Genomic DNA, 15,140 nt, shown 5'->3' with positions numbered 1-15,140 from the left:
AGTGAAAGCTGAAATTTGCTGTGTTACTGCTTCTTATGTTTATGTACTTCTGATATGATGGAAGAGTAGAACTTTTCCATGTTCGGTCTGTAAGTTCATTTTCAAAGCTTGCACCAAAATTTCTTCCGCTGTTTTTGGAGTAAAAGATGAGGTTAATTACAACTAAATTTACTAGGTATTCTAGGGAATAATTTAGAAGAGTTCTGTAAGGATTCTGGAGCACTCTGTTTCCCCTTTTTTCCTTTTGTTTTTTAAGACCTATTTTGTCCAAATACTTTAACGAGGGTCATATATAGCATCTCATAATTAACCACCCCCCACCCCCCACCCCCGTGTTAATATTTTAAAACCCAACAATGTATAAATAAAAACTTGGGAAACACCAATCATTGGGATCACTCTACCTCTGCATACTTACTGTGGTAAAGTCTTTTATTTGAGTGCCGTTCTGTTTCCTGGTGAATTCTGCTGCTTTTGGTGTACTGTGCTGTATCAGCAAATCAGGGTTGTGTAAGGCAAGAATGAAAGGGGTGCTTCATGTTTTCCAAAGTTGAAAACCAGCAGGAGTGGGCAGTGCAAGTGCTTTGCCTGTACTGTGCAGGAGAGTTCACGTGTATGAATCAAGTTCATTGTAGTAAGGACCTTTATCTTACAGCAGGAGATCAACTGTTAAGTTAGATTTGTAGAAAAAATCATTCAGAACTTGGATTTCTATAGTTTCATCACAGAAGCAACTACTACCTGCTAAATTGTTGAGGCTGAGGCTGGAATGTCTCAGAAGTGGGCTCGCAGAGGGTCACTGACTGAAGCACTTCTTTTTGGTTCTTCAATTTCTGCAGTGAAAAGTGAACGTTGGTGTTTAGATCATGTGGATCCTAGTTAGAATCCCATAGATGTGCCAGTGATAACTTCGTTTTCAGCACAGGGCTAGATGCTTTGGGGCAAATGCATCCGGAGGCTTGACACTGAATTAGAACTATGGCAAGAGATGACACATTCTTTGAATGACATGCTTCTTATGGACAGAAAACTGACATGATACTGTAAATTAAGTCTGCCTGCCATAGGTACAGTAGTATGCTACCTGGCATTCCTAGTATGGGAATTTCCTAGCTTTATTTATTATTGATTTTGAATTTTAAACATTTCTTCAAGATAGATCTTTGTGACAAAGTATCTGTACATAAATGTCTGTCAGAAGAAGATATGCAAGTTCACAGTTAATGGATTATTTTGTCTTTGACAGTGAAATTGATAAAAACATTGATTATATGTCAAACTTAAGGAGAGATAAATGGATGGTTGAAGGCAAACTTCGGAAGTAAGTTTTGTTTCCTTAAATATTACAATATATTGCTTTTTTGAATTTGCTGCTATATAGGCAATTGGTTCTAAGGACAAAATTAGCTGATGAAATTACAGTTTCACCAAGAAGTTAGTAACTGAACTGCTTTATTAAGATGGATGTGGATTTAGAATGGTGTAGCACCAGTCTTTTACAGCCTGTTAAAGATGCATGAGATTCAGAGGGTTAGTGTCCCTCAAAATTGGAGCAAAGTCAAATCCATTCTGTATTCTTTGGAAGAAAGTAAAAATTTTGTTATTGCAGTATTACAGGAGCTGTCAAATTGCTGTTATTATCGAAGTTTATTTGGACCTACCATAATTGCCAATGTTCGTTCTGAAAGGCGTTTTAAGAAGACATGATTTTCATACAACAATTACCAATTGTATTTTGCTATTTTGTATTATGTTGTCTTAGTGTTTCCCATCTGTCAACGTTGCGTTGTTCCCTGTAGCTAGGGATCATATGTAGACTGCAAACTTTTTGATATTTAAAAATACTTTTGTTTAAGGTAAAATTGGAACTTTTAAAGGGTTGTCAGTTTCATATCCACTGTTCTCCCATCCTACAAGACAAAATTCCATACAGCAAGCATAACAGCTCCAACTGCCAGGAAGCTAGAAGGCATGGAGTTCATGAATCACAGGGGGTAAAAATACATAGCCAGACTTTACTTTCCTTTTTTTTTTTTTCTTGGTCATCTTTACCTCTTACTAGGAATGGTGAATCCTTTCTTAGTCCTTGCTTTAGGTACTTGTGTTTCTAATCTTATGTCTCCCTTTTTTCCCTTTAATGTATCTCAGAAGGAAGAAGGAAAGAAGTAAAGAAGAAAGGAGAAGAGGGAGGTAGAGAAAAAAAAAATAGACCAATAAAAAGAAATTCTCTACTAATACTGCAGATCACAGTCTTCACAGGGTTAATATATTTTATCTTTTAGGACAATCAAAACACCTTTTTCTGTCTTCATCTGTATCCCCTCTATGGGATATCATTTAAAAAGTGCCTCTGAAGTTCTGATATAGCCACATGTCCATTAGCGGAATACCTGTCCTTGTCTCCTTAGGCACTGCTCAGTCTTTCTCTCCCTCCATCGAACTGTAAGTACTTGTAGATGTAGGATCCTCCCTTTTCCTCATGATCTCACTTTTCTTCCCTTTCAAATAGTGGGCGTAATATCCTGAAGTCCTAAGTCTCTCTCTTTCTACAATCATTTCTCTTGTGTTTTCCCCTCATGTGGATTTCAGGTTCTGGTAGTGCTGTCCCTGTTTTTGAGCGTAAGTATTGTGGGAGTGCTCAGAAACACTGTTCTTCCACTTCTTTGAATTCACTGGACTTGATTCATCTCTCTTATCTTTGATTCAGAATCTTTTGATTTTCCACTGTTTTTCTGATGAACTCTTAAGAAGCTTTTTAGAAGAGCCTTCTTTGATCAATTTTAAACAATGCTTTCTTCTTCATTACGTCACTGTTTTTAATGAACTCTTATAACTGTTGCTGGGACTCCTCTGAAGATAAGTCTGTCCATTTCAGTCTTCTGTTTGGTCTTTTTTTCCTGCTTCCAGACTCCATTCTTAGACATGTCATCTTCCTCATCAGTTTCAAAGGTCAGTCTAGTTTTTAAGCATCCCAGTTTTGCATAGGAATATCTGGTTTCTTGACTGCTCGCTGTATGATCAGTGGACGTGTACCCCTTTCGTATACCTACAGACCACTGCAGACCCTCAACACGAGCCCGTCGTGCACAGAAAGTGTGTAGTGGTAGAACAATGGACGCCGAGGAACCGCTTTAGTTCATCTCAGCCTGGTTTGCCAGTGTCTGTTGTGGTAAAACTTCATACCACTGTGTCCAGGCAGTGTGGAAGTATATCTGAGTGGGAAGAGAAAAGATTCTGCCTCTATCAGATGTTTTCACTAAGTGATTTTTTTGTGCTGACATTCTCACTTTTCATGAGATTAGCAAACAGGATACCTGGGGCAGGGGGAGGGGCCAGAGTAAAAGAAAGAAAATCTGTGTTTGTAAGATACAAAAAAGGAACGTTAAAATACCAGGTTGGGAAAGGTAGTCATTGTATAAAAGCCTATAGGGATGTCTCCCCCCCCTTCCTTCTCTCTTAAGGATATTGAACAGAGTTCCTTGATAAAGATAATATATATGGTTGGAAACTGAGTCTGAGCTGACACTGCTGGGCTGATGGTTAGTGAGAGGTTGCATCTAATTCCTTCTCTATCACATTTAGATGTGGATTTTGATACTAGTCGCCATTTTTGTGAAGGCACGTGTCTAATACAAATCAGTTCATCTTTCTTTGTGCTTTCTGTATCACGGAGTCAGAAGACTGTCTCATCTGAGGTGATTCAGCTATTTTATAACAAGATAATCATAATTTCAGCATCTCTTTTTCCGTAATATGTCTTCTTCCTGGCATGTCATTTGTAGCTTGATCAATACAAAAAGGAATAAAAATTAAATACAACTACTTGAAGGATTAGGTACTATCTGGTTCTTTACAAGACTTCAAATACTGCAGACCAAGGTTTCTCACTGCACCAGTGTTCTTTTTAATGTGCTAGTATTATGGCATACTCCTTGTAAGCTAATTTCTTTCCAGTGAGGCCATCTCAACTGTAAATGATGATGGTGTATCAAAAGCAATGTTACATGAGGAGAGAAGTTACACTCTGAGTTTGGGCAGGAGGTGGTAATGCTGATTTGGAAAACTTTTCATTGAGACCCAAGCTGAAATATGTTAAAAGTGCATTAAAAGTGTGATGTTTAGAATTTGTCTTGCTACTACTTAATATCTATGTGCAAAAATTATGAGGAGGGCATGAAAATTAAGTCAAAAGGTGAATTTTTCTTCACGCGATCTAGTAAATGTTACAGTTTAGAGCAAGCTTAAATCACACATCTGATTATCTGACGGACCACCCACTCTCTTTATAGGCCAATAGACTTTATAATTCTCTCAACAGTTGCAGGTGTCATTTTGGTATATACCTGAAAGTGAGAGAGCTGAAACAGTTTTCTGAGTGAAGGCTTTCTTCTCGGTGAGACATGTTTAGGTAGCAGCAGTACAATTATGCTACCCCTTGCACTACCCAAATGTTAAGTTATGCTCTCACTGCTTTCTGCCTCTGCGCTGCTTTCAGGGGCAGACTGCTGCCTTCTCATGCTTATGGTGCTGTTAAAGGAGAGCGTCTTCCGTTCGTTCCATCCTTGTCATTTGTAGTGTCATGCAGGCTTCCTTTAGTGCCCGGCAGCATTATAGCTCTCTTTGCTTTCAGCAAAAGTACCTTTCTTGCTTCTCATTCCTTTTAGGTATATGAAAGAGGCGTTTGCTAGTTGTTGAACTTCCACCTGCAAGCTTTAATCTTGAAGATAATTCAATAATATCTTAGTCTAATTTGTCTCTGAAATTGTCCAGTCACGCAGCAGTCAATCCAGTCATTGGCTAGTGGCTTTGTTTGATAGTTAATTCCTGTGTCTAAGCAGGAATTTCCAGTCCTGTTGAAGAGGATTTGGTGGTTTGAAGTTATCCTTGTAAAAAGGAAATTTTTTTTCAAAAAAACTTAACTTGGTGGAAGCCTGAGTGGTATTGATCCTCAGTGAGACTAAGGCTTTTTGCACCAGACCTGAAAATGTTACTTGCTTCCAAATTTACTGGGAGTCTTGAGAAATTCTTTTTATCCAAAAATATTTTAAATTGCTAAAATAGCTAAATATTCATTTGTATTGGAAAAATAAAAGTGTAAAACTTTCTTATTTCTCCAGTGGATTAACCACTACATTAAAAACCCAAAACAAAGAAACCCAAGCACACAAAAAACCCAAAGCCCAACTGCTTCCAGACAAACAGAAGTCCCCTTGATGATTTCTTGCTAACGGTCTTTTAAAAATGTGCTGCTACCAGTTGAGCAGTGATAACAACTTCATTTAAATCTGTACTTTGAGTGCTGGCTTTGTTGATCAGCGTTTTAGAAGGCTGATATATTTGTCAGTATGCCCAGAAGCTGGTACTTCTACAACACTCATCGTACTTGTAGCCACTTGCTGTATGGAATATTGTTTTGTAGGATGGGAAGAGAGAGAAGTGCGACAAGGAAAAATTACGTACTGGTAATTGTGTTTGTCGTTACCGTTCTACTTTTCCCATCCTACCTTCTTCCAATCATCTCTTACAAAGATCTTTGTCTTTTCTACACGTTTATGAATCTCTTCTAAGTCAGTTGCATTTTTGGTCTGCATTATAAGTGACTGGGTAGGCCTGGCTATTCATACCTCCTGTGATTCAGCATGTTTGCCTGCTAGCTCCCTGATAGGTGGAACTATAATTTTTGCTGTGTGGAATCTTGTCTTATAGGGGTTTTATAGAAGAAGAAGGTCTACTACAACCATAATTACTGGTATGTAAGTTTCCCTTTTCTTTCATAAAAGGAAAAATGAGAGTTTGAATGAGTAATCTCCTAGTAGTTTAGGTAGCTAAGATTTCTCAAAAAAGAAAGTATGTCCTAGAATAAAAAAATCGGCCAAAGGACTAAAGTCAAATAATACATAATAAATTAAAAACGCATAAAAATCTGAAATGAAAAAATTAATATAAACCAACTTTGCTGTTGCCATGCAGATGTGAATAATTTCATACTTCCAACTGAGGATTTCCCCCCCCCATATTCTTAAATGCATTAAAAAACAAAAAAAAAGATAAAGAAGTTGAAATGGTTCTTTCTTCTAATTGTCTTTCCTGACTTCTCAAAATCCCTCTTACGTTTCATTTCTTCTTAACAGTTATGCAATAAAATTCACCTGGGAGAAACAGAAATTCTATTCAGAACTAAATAAGAGGCTTAAGGGGTTTTATAACCTGAATTTTTCTTTTTCACTAAAGGCAATAGATATCAAGAAAATAGTGTTGTATTAGAACAGAAAAGCTAATTTGAATCTAAAATGTATGATTTACTTTCAGTCACACAGGAAGAAAGGTATGTTTATGCTACAGACACATTATAATTTCACCCCTTGTCATGTGTTTCAAGGCTTAGAATCATTCATGCCAAGAAAACTGGCAAAAGAGATGCCACAGGAGGTGGTGAGGTAGGAGAGGAGCAGCACTCTTTGGAAACACCAACACCAGGCCGCAAACGCAGACGGAAGGGGGGGGACAGCGATTATGATGACGATGACGACGACGACAGTGATGATCAGGCAGATGAGGATGATGAGGATGAAGAGGACAAAGAAGATAAAAAGGGAAAGAAGGCAGACGTTTGTGAGGATGAGGTGGGGCATTTTAAGTATAGTGGAACTTAATAAGTTAAAACTTGTTTTCCTTCTGTTTCTCTGCAATATGGCACTGCTTCCCCAAAATCTCCCAATAAAAAGGAAGGAAAAATAACTTACCTCCAATATTTTAAAAGATTGGGAATAAGTTTATTTTCCAGAGTATTTTTTTTTCTGTTTTGTTAGTTATTACAGTATGAGCTGGTTGTTTTGGTTGGTTGGATTGGGTTTGTTTGGGCTTTTTTCCCTGCTTACTTGTTTTGATTAGTCTTAATTGCTCTGAAATTCTGAAAGATTGCACCACATCCAGAGAACTGCAGCTTTGTTAGCAAATGAGCGTAACTGTAGTTTTCTCTTAGAGGAGAATTAAGGTCATTTATTAGTTACAAAACAATGAAGTGTAAAGTTACAGTATCTATCAAGAGTTTGCCTGTGACCTTCCTGTGTATTTTTTTCATAACTTTTCTAGGGTAGTCACTGCCCCACTGTATTTGATGGCAAAATGATAAATTTTACTAGTCAATGTCAGATAAGATACAGGAAGGATGACTGAAACATTTTTAGCTTCTTGAGCTAAATTGTGTCTAGAGTAGTCAAAACATCATTTTAATAGAAGTGCCACAGGCCTGTAAGATCCACTGTAGAACTCTGGAATTCTCTACTGGATGAAACCTGATAAAAGAGACAAGCAATACTGAATACTACGTTTTAGCACACTGGGTGTTGCACTCTTTGCCAGAAAATGATCCATTTATGCAAGGTTATTGAAGTTCTAAGGTTCTATGGGTGCTGTGGATATGGCTGCTTGAGCAGTGCATGTACACGACATGATATGTGAACTCAGATCTTTTCAAACACTCTGCTTTAGAAACCAAACTAGTTGCTAGGATAGGAACAGCCCTTTGTGCTACTATTCTGGATTTATTTCATAATGTGTATGAATTTAGGAGAATTTATGAATTATGAAATTAAGAGAATACCTTAGAGGTGTAGCATGAAGTTCTTACAAATTAATACTTCAGAATTAAAAATAGGTAATATTTAGGTATATAATCTCAAATCCTTTTCTTCTTTGGTACAATCTCCTATTTTGGTGCACTGGACATTTCATAGTCAAACATCATGTAGCTCCTGTAGAGAGATTTATTTTCTGATAGAATAGAAGTTCCATTGCATTATGTGGTATTTCAGAAGGCTTCACTCTGGTACACTCCAGAGCCACTCTGGTACAGAGCCACGAACTACAAGACCAGTATCTTATGGTGCAGGTGATTGGGAACTCCTAGGATTTTGGTTGTGTTCTTTTGGAAATGTACTGTTAGCACCAAACACTCCCTCTAACTTAATTAAAACACTCTTTATGGAAAAGAGTCTAATTTTTAAAGTATGTCAAGAAGTAGGGGACCATAGACTTAATCATAGGTGCATTCCTCTTCAAAAACCAGGAGGATTAATACTGGAACTTCTGTACAGATTTGTAATTTAAAGTGGCTCTACAGTTTCTTCTAGACATTGAAATAAAATGCAGGTGTGCACTGACCAAAGACTGATAAAATTTTGACAAATTCCATTATCTTATGCATAAAAAACATTTAGAAATGAATTTAAATATCCAAAAAGCTTAATGGAAACTGGGATTAAATTCTGTAGTTTTTAAGTGTTCTTGCACAAACTCATTTATTTTTTTCCAGTAAAAGAATGTTTTCAGCAAACATTTGGCCATGAGTGTTCTCCTTCATATTCATCTGGGATAGTTGGAAAAGATTCAGGATACATCTTTTCCTGGTTACATTGTTCCTAGTCAAACACATCAAACAAGCTCAAAACTTGAACTTTCTTACACTTAGAATTTGCCTTTCATTTTCTGTTACATCTTTTTCCTGTAATATTAGTAAGACATGGTAGTATGATTTTTTTTCCTGAAATAAATTGGGCGTGACAGTATATTTGCTAATTATAGGATGATGGGGACCAGACAGCAAGTGTTGAAGAGCTAGAGAAGCAGATTGAAAAACTGACAAAGGTGAGAAGTCATTTGTTTTTGATGTACTACAGATTTGATCACTGGATGTCCTGAGTTATAATGTTAACCATCGTTTTCAATGCTCCATCTTAATATAAATTTAAATAAGGATCAGCTTTTGTTTCATGAAAATAGAAATGATGCTGTTGTTCATGACACCTGCATTGTGAGTTTAGTCTAGCAGCACTAAGTGGAAATGACTCAAAAGACAGTTAGAAAGCCACTGATAATATATTCACACATCTCAGAATAAAAAGTAATACAGTTTTTATCCAGACCTAATTGATAGACTTCTGTTCATTGATCTTAGAAAGCAATGATAAATCTTGTGTACGAGAAGCAATAACTTTTCCATTATACAGATGACTGCAGTTCTCATTCCCTCCTACAGTTGGCTAATTTCTGCAACTGTGTTCTAAGCCAATACAGAAAGATGTGTTTGCCTCAGATTTTGAAAGAAACAGTGGAACAGGAAGAGGAATGTAAATGAGAACGATAGAATGCTGTAGATAGGGGTACTCATGTCTTGTATTTTTATTCTTCATATTAGAAAATCCATCATTTAAGACTTTGTCTCTTGGTTTCTCTCATGTTTTGAATTGCAGTAAATTAGCAGTCCAGAATTACACCTGACTTCCAGCAGTGTCAATTTAGCAGAGCAAGAATTGAATAAACAAACTGAAATACTTGTTGGCCCCCCTCAGAGAACTGTTTGTGTTTGAATACAGAATTTGTTTTCAGACATTATTGTTCTCATTCTTTTATGAACCAGTTAAAATCTCTCATTAGTTTCCCATCAGGAGCTGCAGTATCAGCTATCTTCAGTGCTCTGTTTCCCATTTGCTGTTACTGTATAATTGATAGGATTTCAGCTGTTCTTGTGCAATGAAATCTTTGATCCTGTTGATCAAAGGATATGGATTCTTTGATCCCCCTCTGCTCCGAGACCCCCCCGGCAGTGCTGTGTCCAGCTCTGAGCCCCCAGCATCAGAAGGACGTGATCTTTATGGTTCCTCCCAACCCAAACCAGTCTGTGATTCTGCTGTTCTCTGAGAATCAGTGGTAAAAAGACAGGACCTACAGTTGCAGAATGTGGTTTTTAAGGAAGACTGATAAGCTTAAGCTGAACCAGGAAGTGACTGAATTGATTTTTTTTTTAAAAGGGAGCTCTGTAAGTAAAATTATCAAGGCAGCAGTTGTGAGTAGGGTATCACGTAACACAGACACAGAATCTCTGAGACCCTCCTCGTGTGACCCTTGAACTTTTGTTCAGTCTAACAGCCAGTAGTTGTTTTCTGTTATTATGATTTTTTTCCCCCCTTTTGAATTACAATGCTTCCCTTTTTTAAAACAGCAACAAAGCCAGTACAGAAAGAAGTTATTTGAAGCTTCACACTGTTTGCGTTCAATGATGTTTGGTCAAGATCGTTACAGGCGCCGATACTGGATTCTGCCCCAGTGTGGTGGTATTTTTGTAGAAGGCATGGAAAGTGGTGAAGGTAAGAAGTGTAAGGGACTAATGTCACATGAAGACGTACTATGCCAAGACATCTACTGCCTGTCTCTGTAGGCTCTAATTCTGTGCAGCAAGGTCTTTAGGCTTCACTGGCAAGCAGAGACTGAAGAGGCTGTGTCAGCAGACATCTCTGCTCATAGGGTGCTCTCTGATACTCTCTTTCATAGAGTATTTCTGATACTCTCCAATTGTGAAATACCAGTTAATATGTTTCAAAATAAGGATTAATATTTTGGAAGTTTTCATTTGTTACAGTTTTATATGCTGTGTTACAGTTTTATATGCATTTACCTATATGGGATATTTTTTGGCTCTTTCTGAACTGTTTCACATTGCGCTATGGCAGTGAACTCCACATATGAAAACCAGGATGACTGTAGAAAGCAAAAGAAATTCTTCTCATCTTCAGTTGTTATATTTTGTGCAAATACACAGATGATTCTCTGCTTGAAGATTTGATATGTGTCTGCAAAAATAGGAAAATTATTTTCCCATCATAAAGTGCTGTGCTTTCTAATCAAGAATATGATTTAGTCTCTGTATTTTACCAACTGATCTTTCTTCCAATCCAGCAAATGCTGAAGTTATTTTTCCTAAAAATTAAAACGTGGTTTTGTGGTTGTGACAGCTGTCTACTAACTATGATTGAATTTTTCACACATTTCAATTCGGACAGATGCATAAAATATGTATTAATCCAACCTTTTTGTGAAGATTAGAATTTTTTAACATAAGCCTTCATTTTGTTCACAGAAAAATACTTTCTGATTCTGATACAGATGAGGCAAAACCCTATTACTCTCACAGTTTTCCCCCCAAAAATAACAAAAAAATCTCTGCTACACATCAGAATTTCATGATCTCTTAAGAACTGCATCATTCTAGAGAGCTATTTAATTAAAATAACTTTTAAGATTACAGCATAATATGAAATCTGAGCCCTGATTTGGTCCCCAAAATAAGCCATGGACTGTTTCCTAAATCTAATCTTGATCTTCAAGTTACCTTTCTAAAATGAGTAGCATAAAAAATCGTTTTTCTGTGTCTCCTGTTCTGCATTATTTTATGCTGTGTGTTAGGAGCTGTTTTGCACATGAGTAGCTGGATACAGAAGGTAAATTGTTGTGTGCTGTATTGCTTGCATTCCTTCTGTTCATTGTATTTTTTGTATTTTAATGACATGAATCCCCAAATGCTTCAGACACTGTTCACAGAGAAAATGGTTGAAATACACCTACCTGTCTGATAGTAAAAAGAAACAAAAAACTACACAAAAGTTCTAGGCAAGAACCATGAGGCAAACCTGTATTTTTTTAATGTGTTAATGAAAGTTTAATCTCCCTGAGTAGCAAAGTGGACATTTTCTTCTCAACTACTCCCTCTTCCACTCAGCTCTTAGTTTGTCCTGTTTTAGTAAATTCTACATCTAATTCAACTCCTAATTCCTTTATCTGAACATTGGAAATGTGAGACATAAACTGTTCAATGATTTGTCCATTTAAAATACACTTCTCCTTCCCTCTTTGTGTAGTCATTTTGGTTCTTATGCTGATACTCAAATTGTTTCTATTTTGACATACACTGTAACTGTGGAAGCATTTTTAAGTTTTAATGGGAGAGGATATTCTTTTCTTTAATGAATTATCCTTGTAGGAATTATTGTTTTCCAGAACAAGCAAGTAAACTTTTGTGGATGTTCTGTCCATAAACCATAAGCAAGACCTTCATTTATATGCGATTGCGGTATCTGATGAAAACAATTTGAGAAGTTGAAATGTTAGATTTTCTACCTCCTCCTCCTTTTCCTGACATTCTTCCATCCCATTTTATACTTTTTAAAAGACTTTTAGTCAAAGTTGACAAATCAGTATAAGGGTAGAAGAGAAATGGTTAAGAAAGACTAGGAAAGGCACATAAGACAGAAAAATGTTTTTCCTTTTTATAAAAGATCTTTCACACCTCGTATGTTTGAAGAAACTGGCTTTTGCAATCAGCTTCTGCTTGTTGTACTTTAAATTGCTTAGATGTTACGGTGTCTGATCGCGTCCGTCTGCGCTTGGCTGTGTGTGGAGTCCCAGTCATGGTGAATGGCTCTTGAGAGAATTTTAAACTTTCAGGAATGTTGACATTGTTTCACAAAGTTGTTGTTGATTTTTATTCAAAGAGGTAAAATATTTAATGTTGTGTTTCAGTATTTGGGGAATGTTTGATTTCACAACAGGAATTTTGGTATTCCTTTCTGTCCTTGGCTGTGAGTTTAATGAAGTGGTCTTTTGCAAAAACAAGCTTTAAAGCTATAAACACTGCACCCTCTTGATATAAACAGGGGAGCTTTTCAATAAAGCATGGAGAGTCTTGCAAAAGAAAAGCTGCCAAAAATTTGTCCCTTTCAGAGACTTTGCACTAGCAGACTGCTTCAGACATACGTGCGTTTTAAGGGAGAATTCTAATACTGGGTTAACTATGTTGAGGTTATTTTTCCTCCAGGTGTTCGGCAGGATTTAAATTTATGCCTTGAAACTTCTTTCCTTCTGTGAAGTATTCTGCAAAGTGAGAAGTGATTGCATTTAAAAAAAGAAAAAAGACATTGCAATCTAGCATGTGTTGAGCCAAAAACGAAGTCATTTTTTATTTAACTGTGATGATAAAAATGGTCTAAATTAGTTGGTCTATTATATTTCATGTATGTTTCTTGTACATTTTTAGGCCTAGAAGAAATTGCAAAAGAAAAAGAGAAGTTAAGAAAGGTAGAAAGCATGCATATTAAAGAAGAAGAATTTGAGACGGAGGAAAAATTACACTGTTTAAATACAACTCACTGTGAGCAAAAGGAAGATTTGAAAGAAAAGGACAACACGAATTTGTTTTTACAAAAGCCTGGGTCATTTTCAAAACTCAGCAAACTGTTAGAGGTAGCAAAAATGCCACCTGAATCTGACATTATGTCCCCAAAACCTAATGGCAGTGCAGCAAATGGCTGCACGTTATCTTACCCAAGTAACTCAAAAAACTCTCTGTGCAGTCTTCAGCCCACTGTTTCACAAAGCGCTATGGAGAAATCTGATTCTAATAATCTCTTCAGTCCTAACGCAAGTGGGACAGGAAAGTTTTACAGTTCTCCACTAATTCCAAACGATCAGTTGTTAAAGACTCTTACTGAGAAGAGCAGGCAGTGGTTCAGCCTTCTGCCCAGAGTTCCCTGTGATGACATGTCCGTTACCAGCATAGATGCGCCAGCTGCTGCCGCGTCACTTACTCCTCAGTCGCATCCACCATCCAAGTCCCCTTCACCCGTTCCATCGCCTCTGCTGGGCTCAGCCTCTGCCCAGAGTCCGATGGGATTAAGTCCTTTTGCACTGTCACCACTGCAGGTAAATAAATGAAGTTTTGAATGCTCTCAATTGGCTGTGCTTACATGGGCAGAATTTCTGTTTAGACAAATTGTTTGACAGAAGTGCTATCCCTATATCTTCATTTATTTGATTTTTTTCTGTTTCTGAGTGTTACCCAATTCCATGTTACAGATGCTTTACAATACTAAGAAGTTTATCTATTAAAAAATGATTAAGATAGGTAAAATTAGGTAAGATGCTGTATGATGTTTTGTATGGATATTTCAGTAATTTAATTTGGCTTTTAGGAGGTTGGCCACTGGTATTAAATGAAAAGCAAATAAATAAATAAAAACTAGTTTTCAGAAATGTGACACACCACACCCTCCCCTTAAAAGCTATTAAAGTGTTAACAGGGCCCTAATAAGAAGTATTACGCATTAGTGTTACCTTAGTTTTTCTTAAACTAATGGAAGTACTGAGTAAACGCCTCCTTTATGCTTTGATTATTGTTTGACAAATACCATCCTAATAATAATTCAGGTTTCTTGGTAATAATTAGTAATGGTACTTGTGATTGCGTTAACAATATATTCTGTGTAGCAGATGAAGACTGGACTACCTATAATGGGACTTCAGTTCTGTGGATGGCCTACAGGAGTTCTTACTTCAAATGTTCCATTTTCATCGTCTTTACCTGCTCTTGGATCAGGGTTGGGATTATCAGAAGTGAATGGTAACTCATTCTTGGCATCTAGTGTTCCTGCAAGTAAAAGTGAATCACCAGCACTCCAGAATGAAAAAATAGCTTCTGCCCCTTCTACAACAGTTGAAGTAGCCAAACCAGTAGATTATCCTAACCCAAAGCCTATACCAGAAGGTAAGTATAATACAGCAATAAGATGGAACTCTGTGAAGGGTGATTTCTATAGTGCCACAACAATATTACAACTTTTTTTTTTTAAAAAAAAAATTTGCCTATTGCATTTGCACTAGGTGATTTCTCTAATCTGATTGTGTGTGATCACATTAAAAATGCCTGCAAAGTGTTTATATGCTTGTCTTGATTTAGAAATGCAGTATGGGTGGTGGAGGATTACTGATCCAGAGGACCTAAAATCTTTGCTTAAAGTGCTGCATCTCAGGGGAATAAGAGAAAAGGCCTTACAAAAGCAAATACAGAAACACATGGATTATATCACTCTGGCCTGCATCAAAAATAAGGATGGTATGTAACTGATACTTATATTACACATGGTGTTGGGGCATGAGATGATGGGCATAGAGCTCTGGGAGATGTACTTGGATGCAGAGTTAGTGTAGCGACTGGAGAACAAAGGTAAAGGTCTCATGGTCTGCAGTTGCCTTTTCACCAGCCTTGTTCTGGAAGGTTACAGGATTGGAGAAATCCCATTTAATACAAATTGCTCCAGTGGCAGAAGTGTTGGTAACCTTTTTAAGCTCTTTCCGTCTCTGTAATGCTCTAGTTTAGCCTGTTCTTCCCCTTCTTGCCTTTAAATTGCAAGTTTGAAAACCTACAGAATTTGTTGTCCACATTGGGTATCTTAAGAGTACTACTCTTTTACAACAGTTCAACATTGGACTGGAGTGACAGGTAAATCAGCTTGAATTTACTAAAGAGAAGT

The 15,140-nt window shown here is 37.0% G+C and overlaps 2 protein-coding genes across 15 annotated transcripts in view; both read left to right on the top strand.

The window, feature by feature from the left end:
* The window catches only part of WDSUB1 (WD repeat, sterile alpha motif and U-box domain containing 1), a 127,832-nt gene that overhangs the window by 76,565 nt on the left and 36,127 nt on the right, over positions 1-15,140 (top strand). The window contains exon 3 of the mRNA XM_026852214.1: positions 847-851. The gene's annotated coding sequence lies outside the window, so the exon portion shown is untranslated. The remainder of the gene's footprint in view (positions 1-846; positions 852-15,140) is intronic.
* The window catches only part of BAZ2B (bromodomain adjacent to zinc finger domain 2B), a 108,154-nt gene that overhangs the window by 83,811 nt on the left and 9,203 nt on the right, over positions 1-15,140 (top strand). For 9 of the 14 annotated variants that reach the window (XM_026852205.1, XM_026852210.1, XM_026852207.1 and 6 more), the window contains 7 exons: positions 1,247-1,321; positions 6,380-6,623; positions 8,584-8,646; positions 10,001-10,145; positions 12,869-13,533; positions 14,098-14,374; positions 14,567-14,722. In XM_026852205.1, the coding sequence (XP_026708006.1) occupies positions 1,247-1,321; positions 6,380-6,623; positions 8,584-8,646; positions 10,001-10,145; positions 12,869-13,533; positions 14,098-14,374; positions 14,567-14,722 (1,625 nt within the window). The remainder of the gene's footprint in view (positions 1-1,246; positions 1,322-6,379; positions 6,624-8,583; positions 8,647-10,000; positions 10,146-12,868; positions 13,534-14,097; positions 14,375-14,566; positions 14,723-15,140) is intronic. The other 5 variants (XM_026852213.1, XM_026852212.1, XM_026852211.1 and 2 more) reach the window with 1 other exon arrangement.

This window comes from Athene cunicularia, assembly GCF_003259725.1.
Source record: "Athene cunicularia isolate RWA chromosome 7 unlocalized genomic scaffold, athCun1 chr7_part1, whole genome shotgun sequence".
NCBI classification, from domain to species: Eukaryota; Metazoa; Chordata; class Aves; order Strigiformes; family Strigidae; genus Athene; species Athene cunicularia.
Note: the sequence above shows the minus strand (reverse complement) of the source record. Positions and strands in the feature narration are given on the sequence as shown.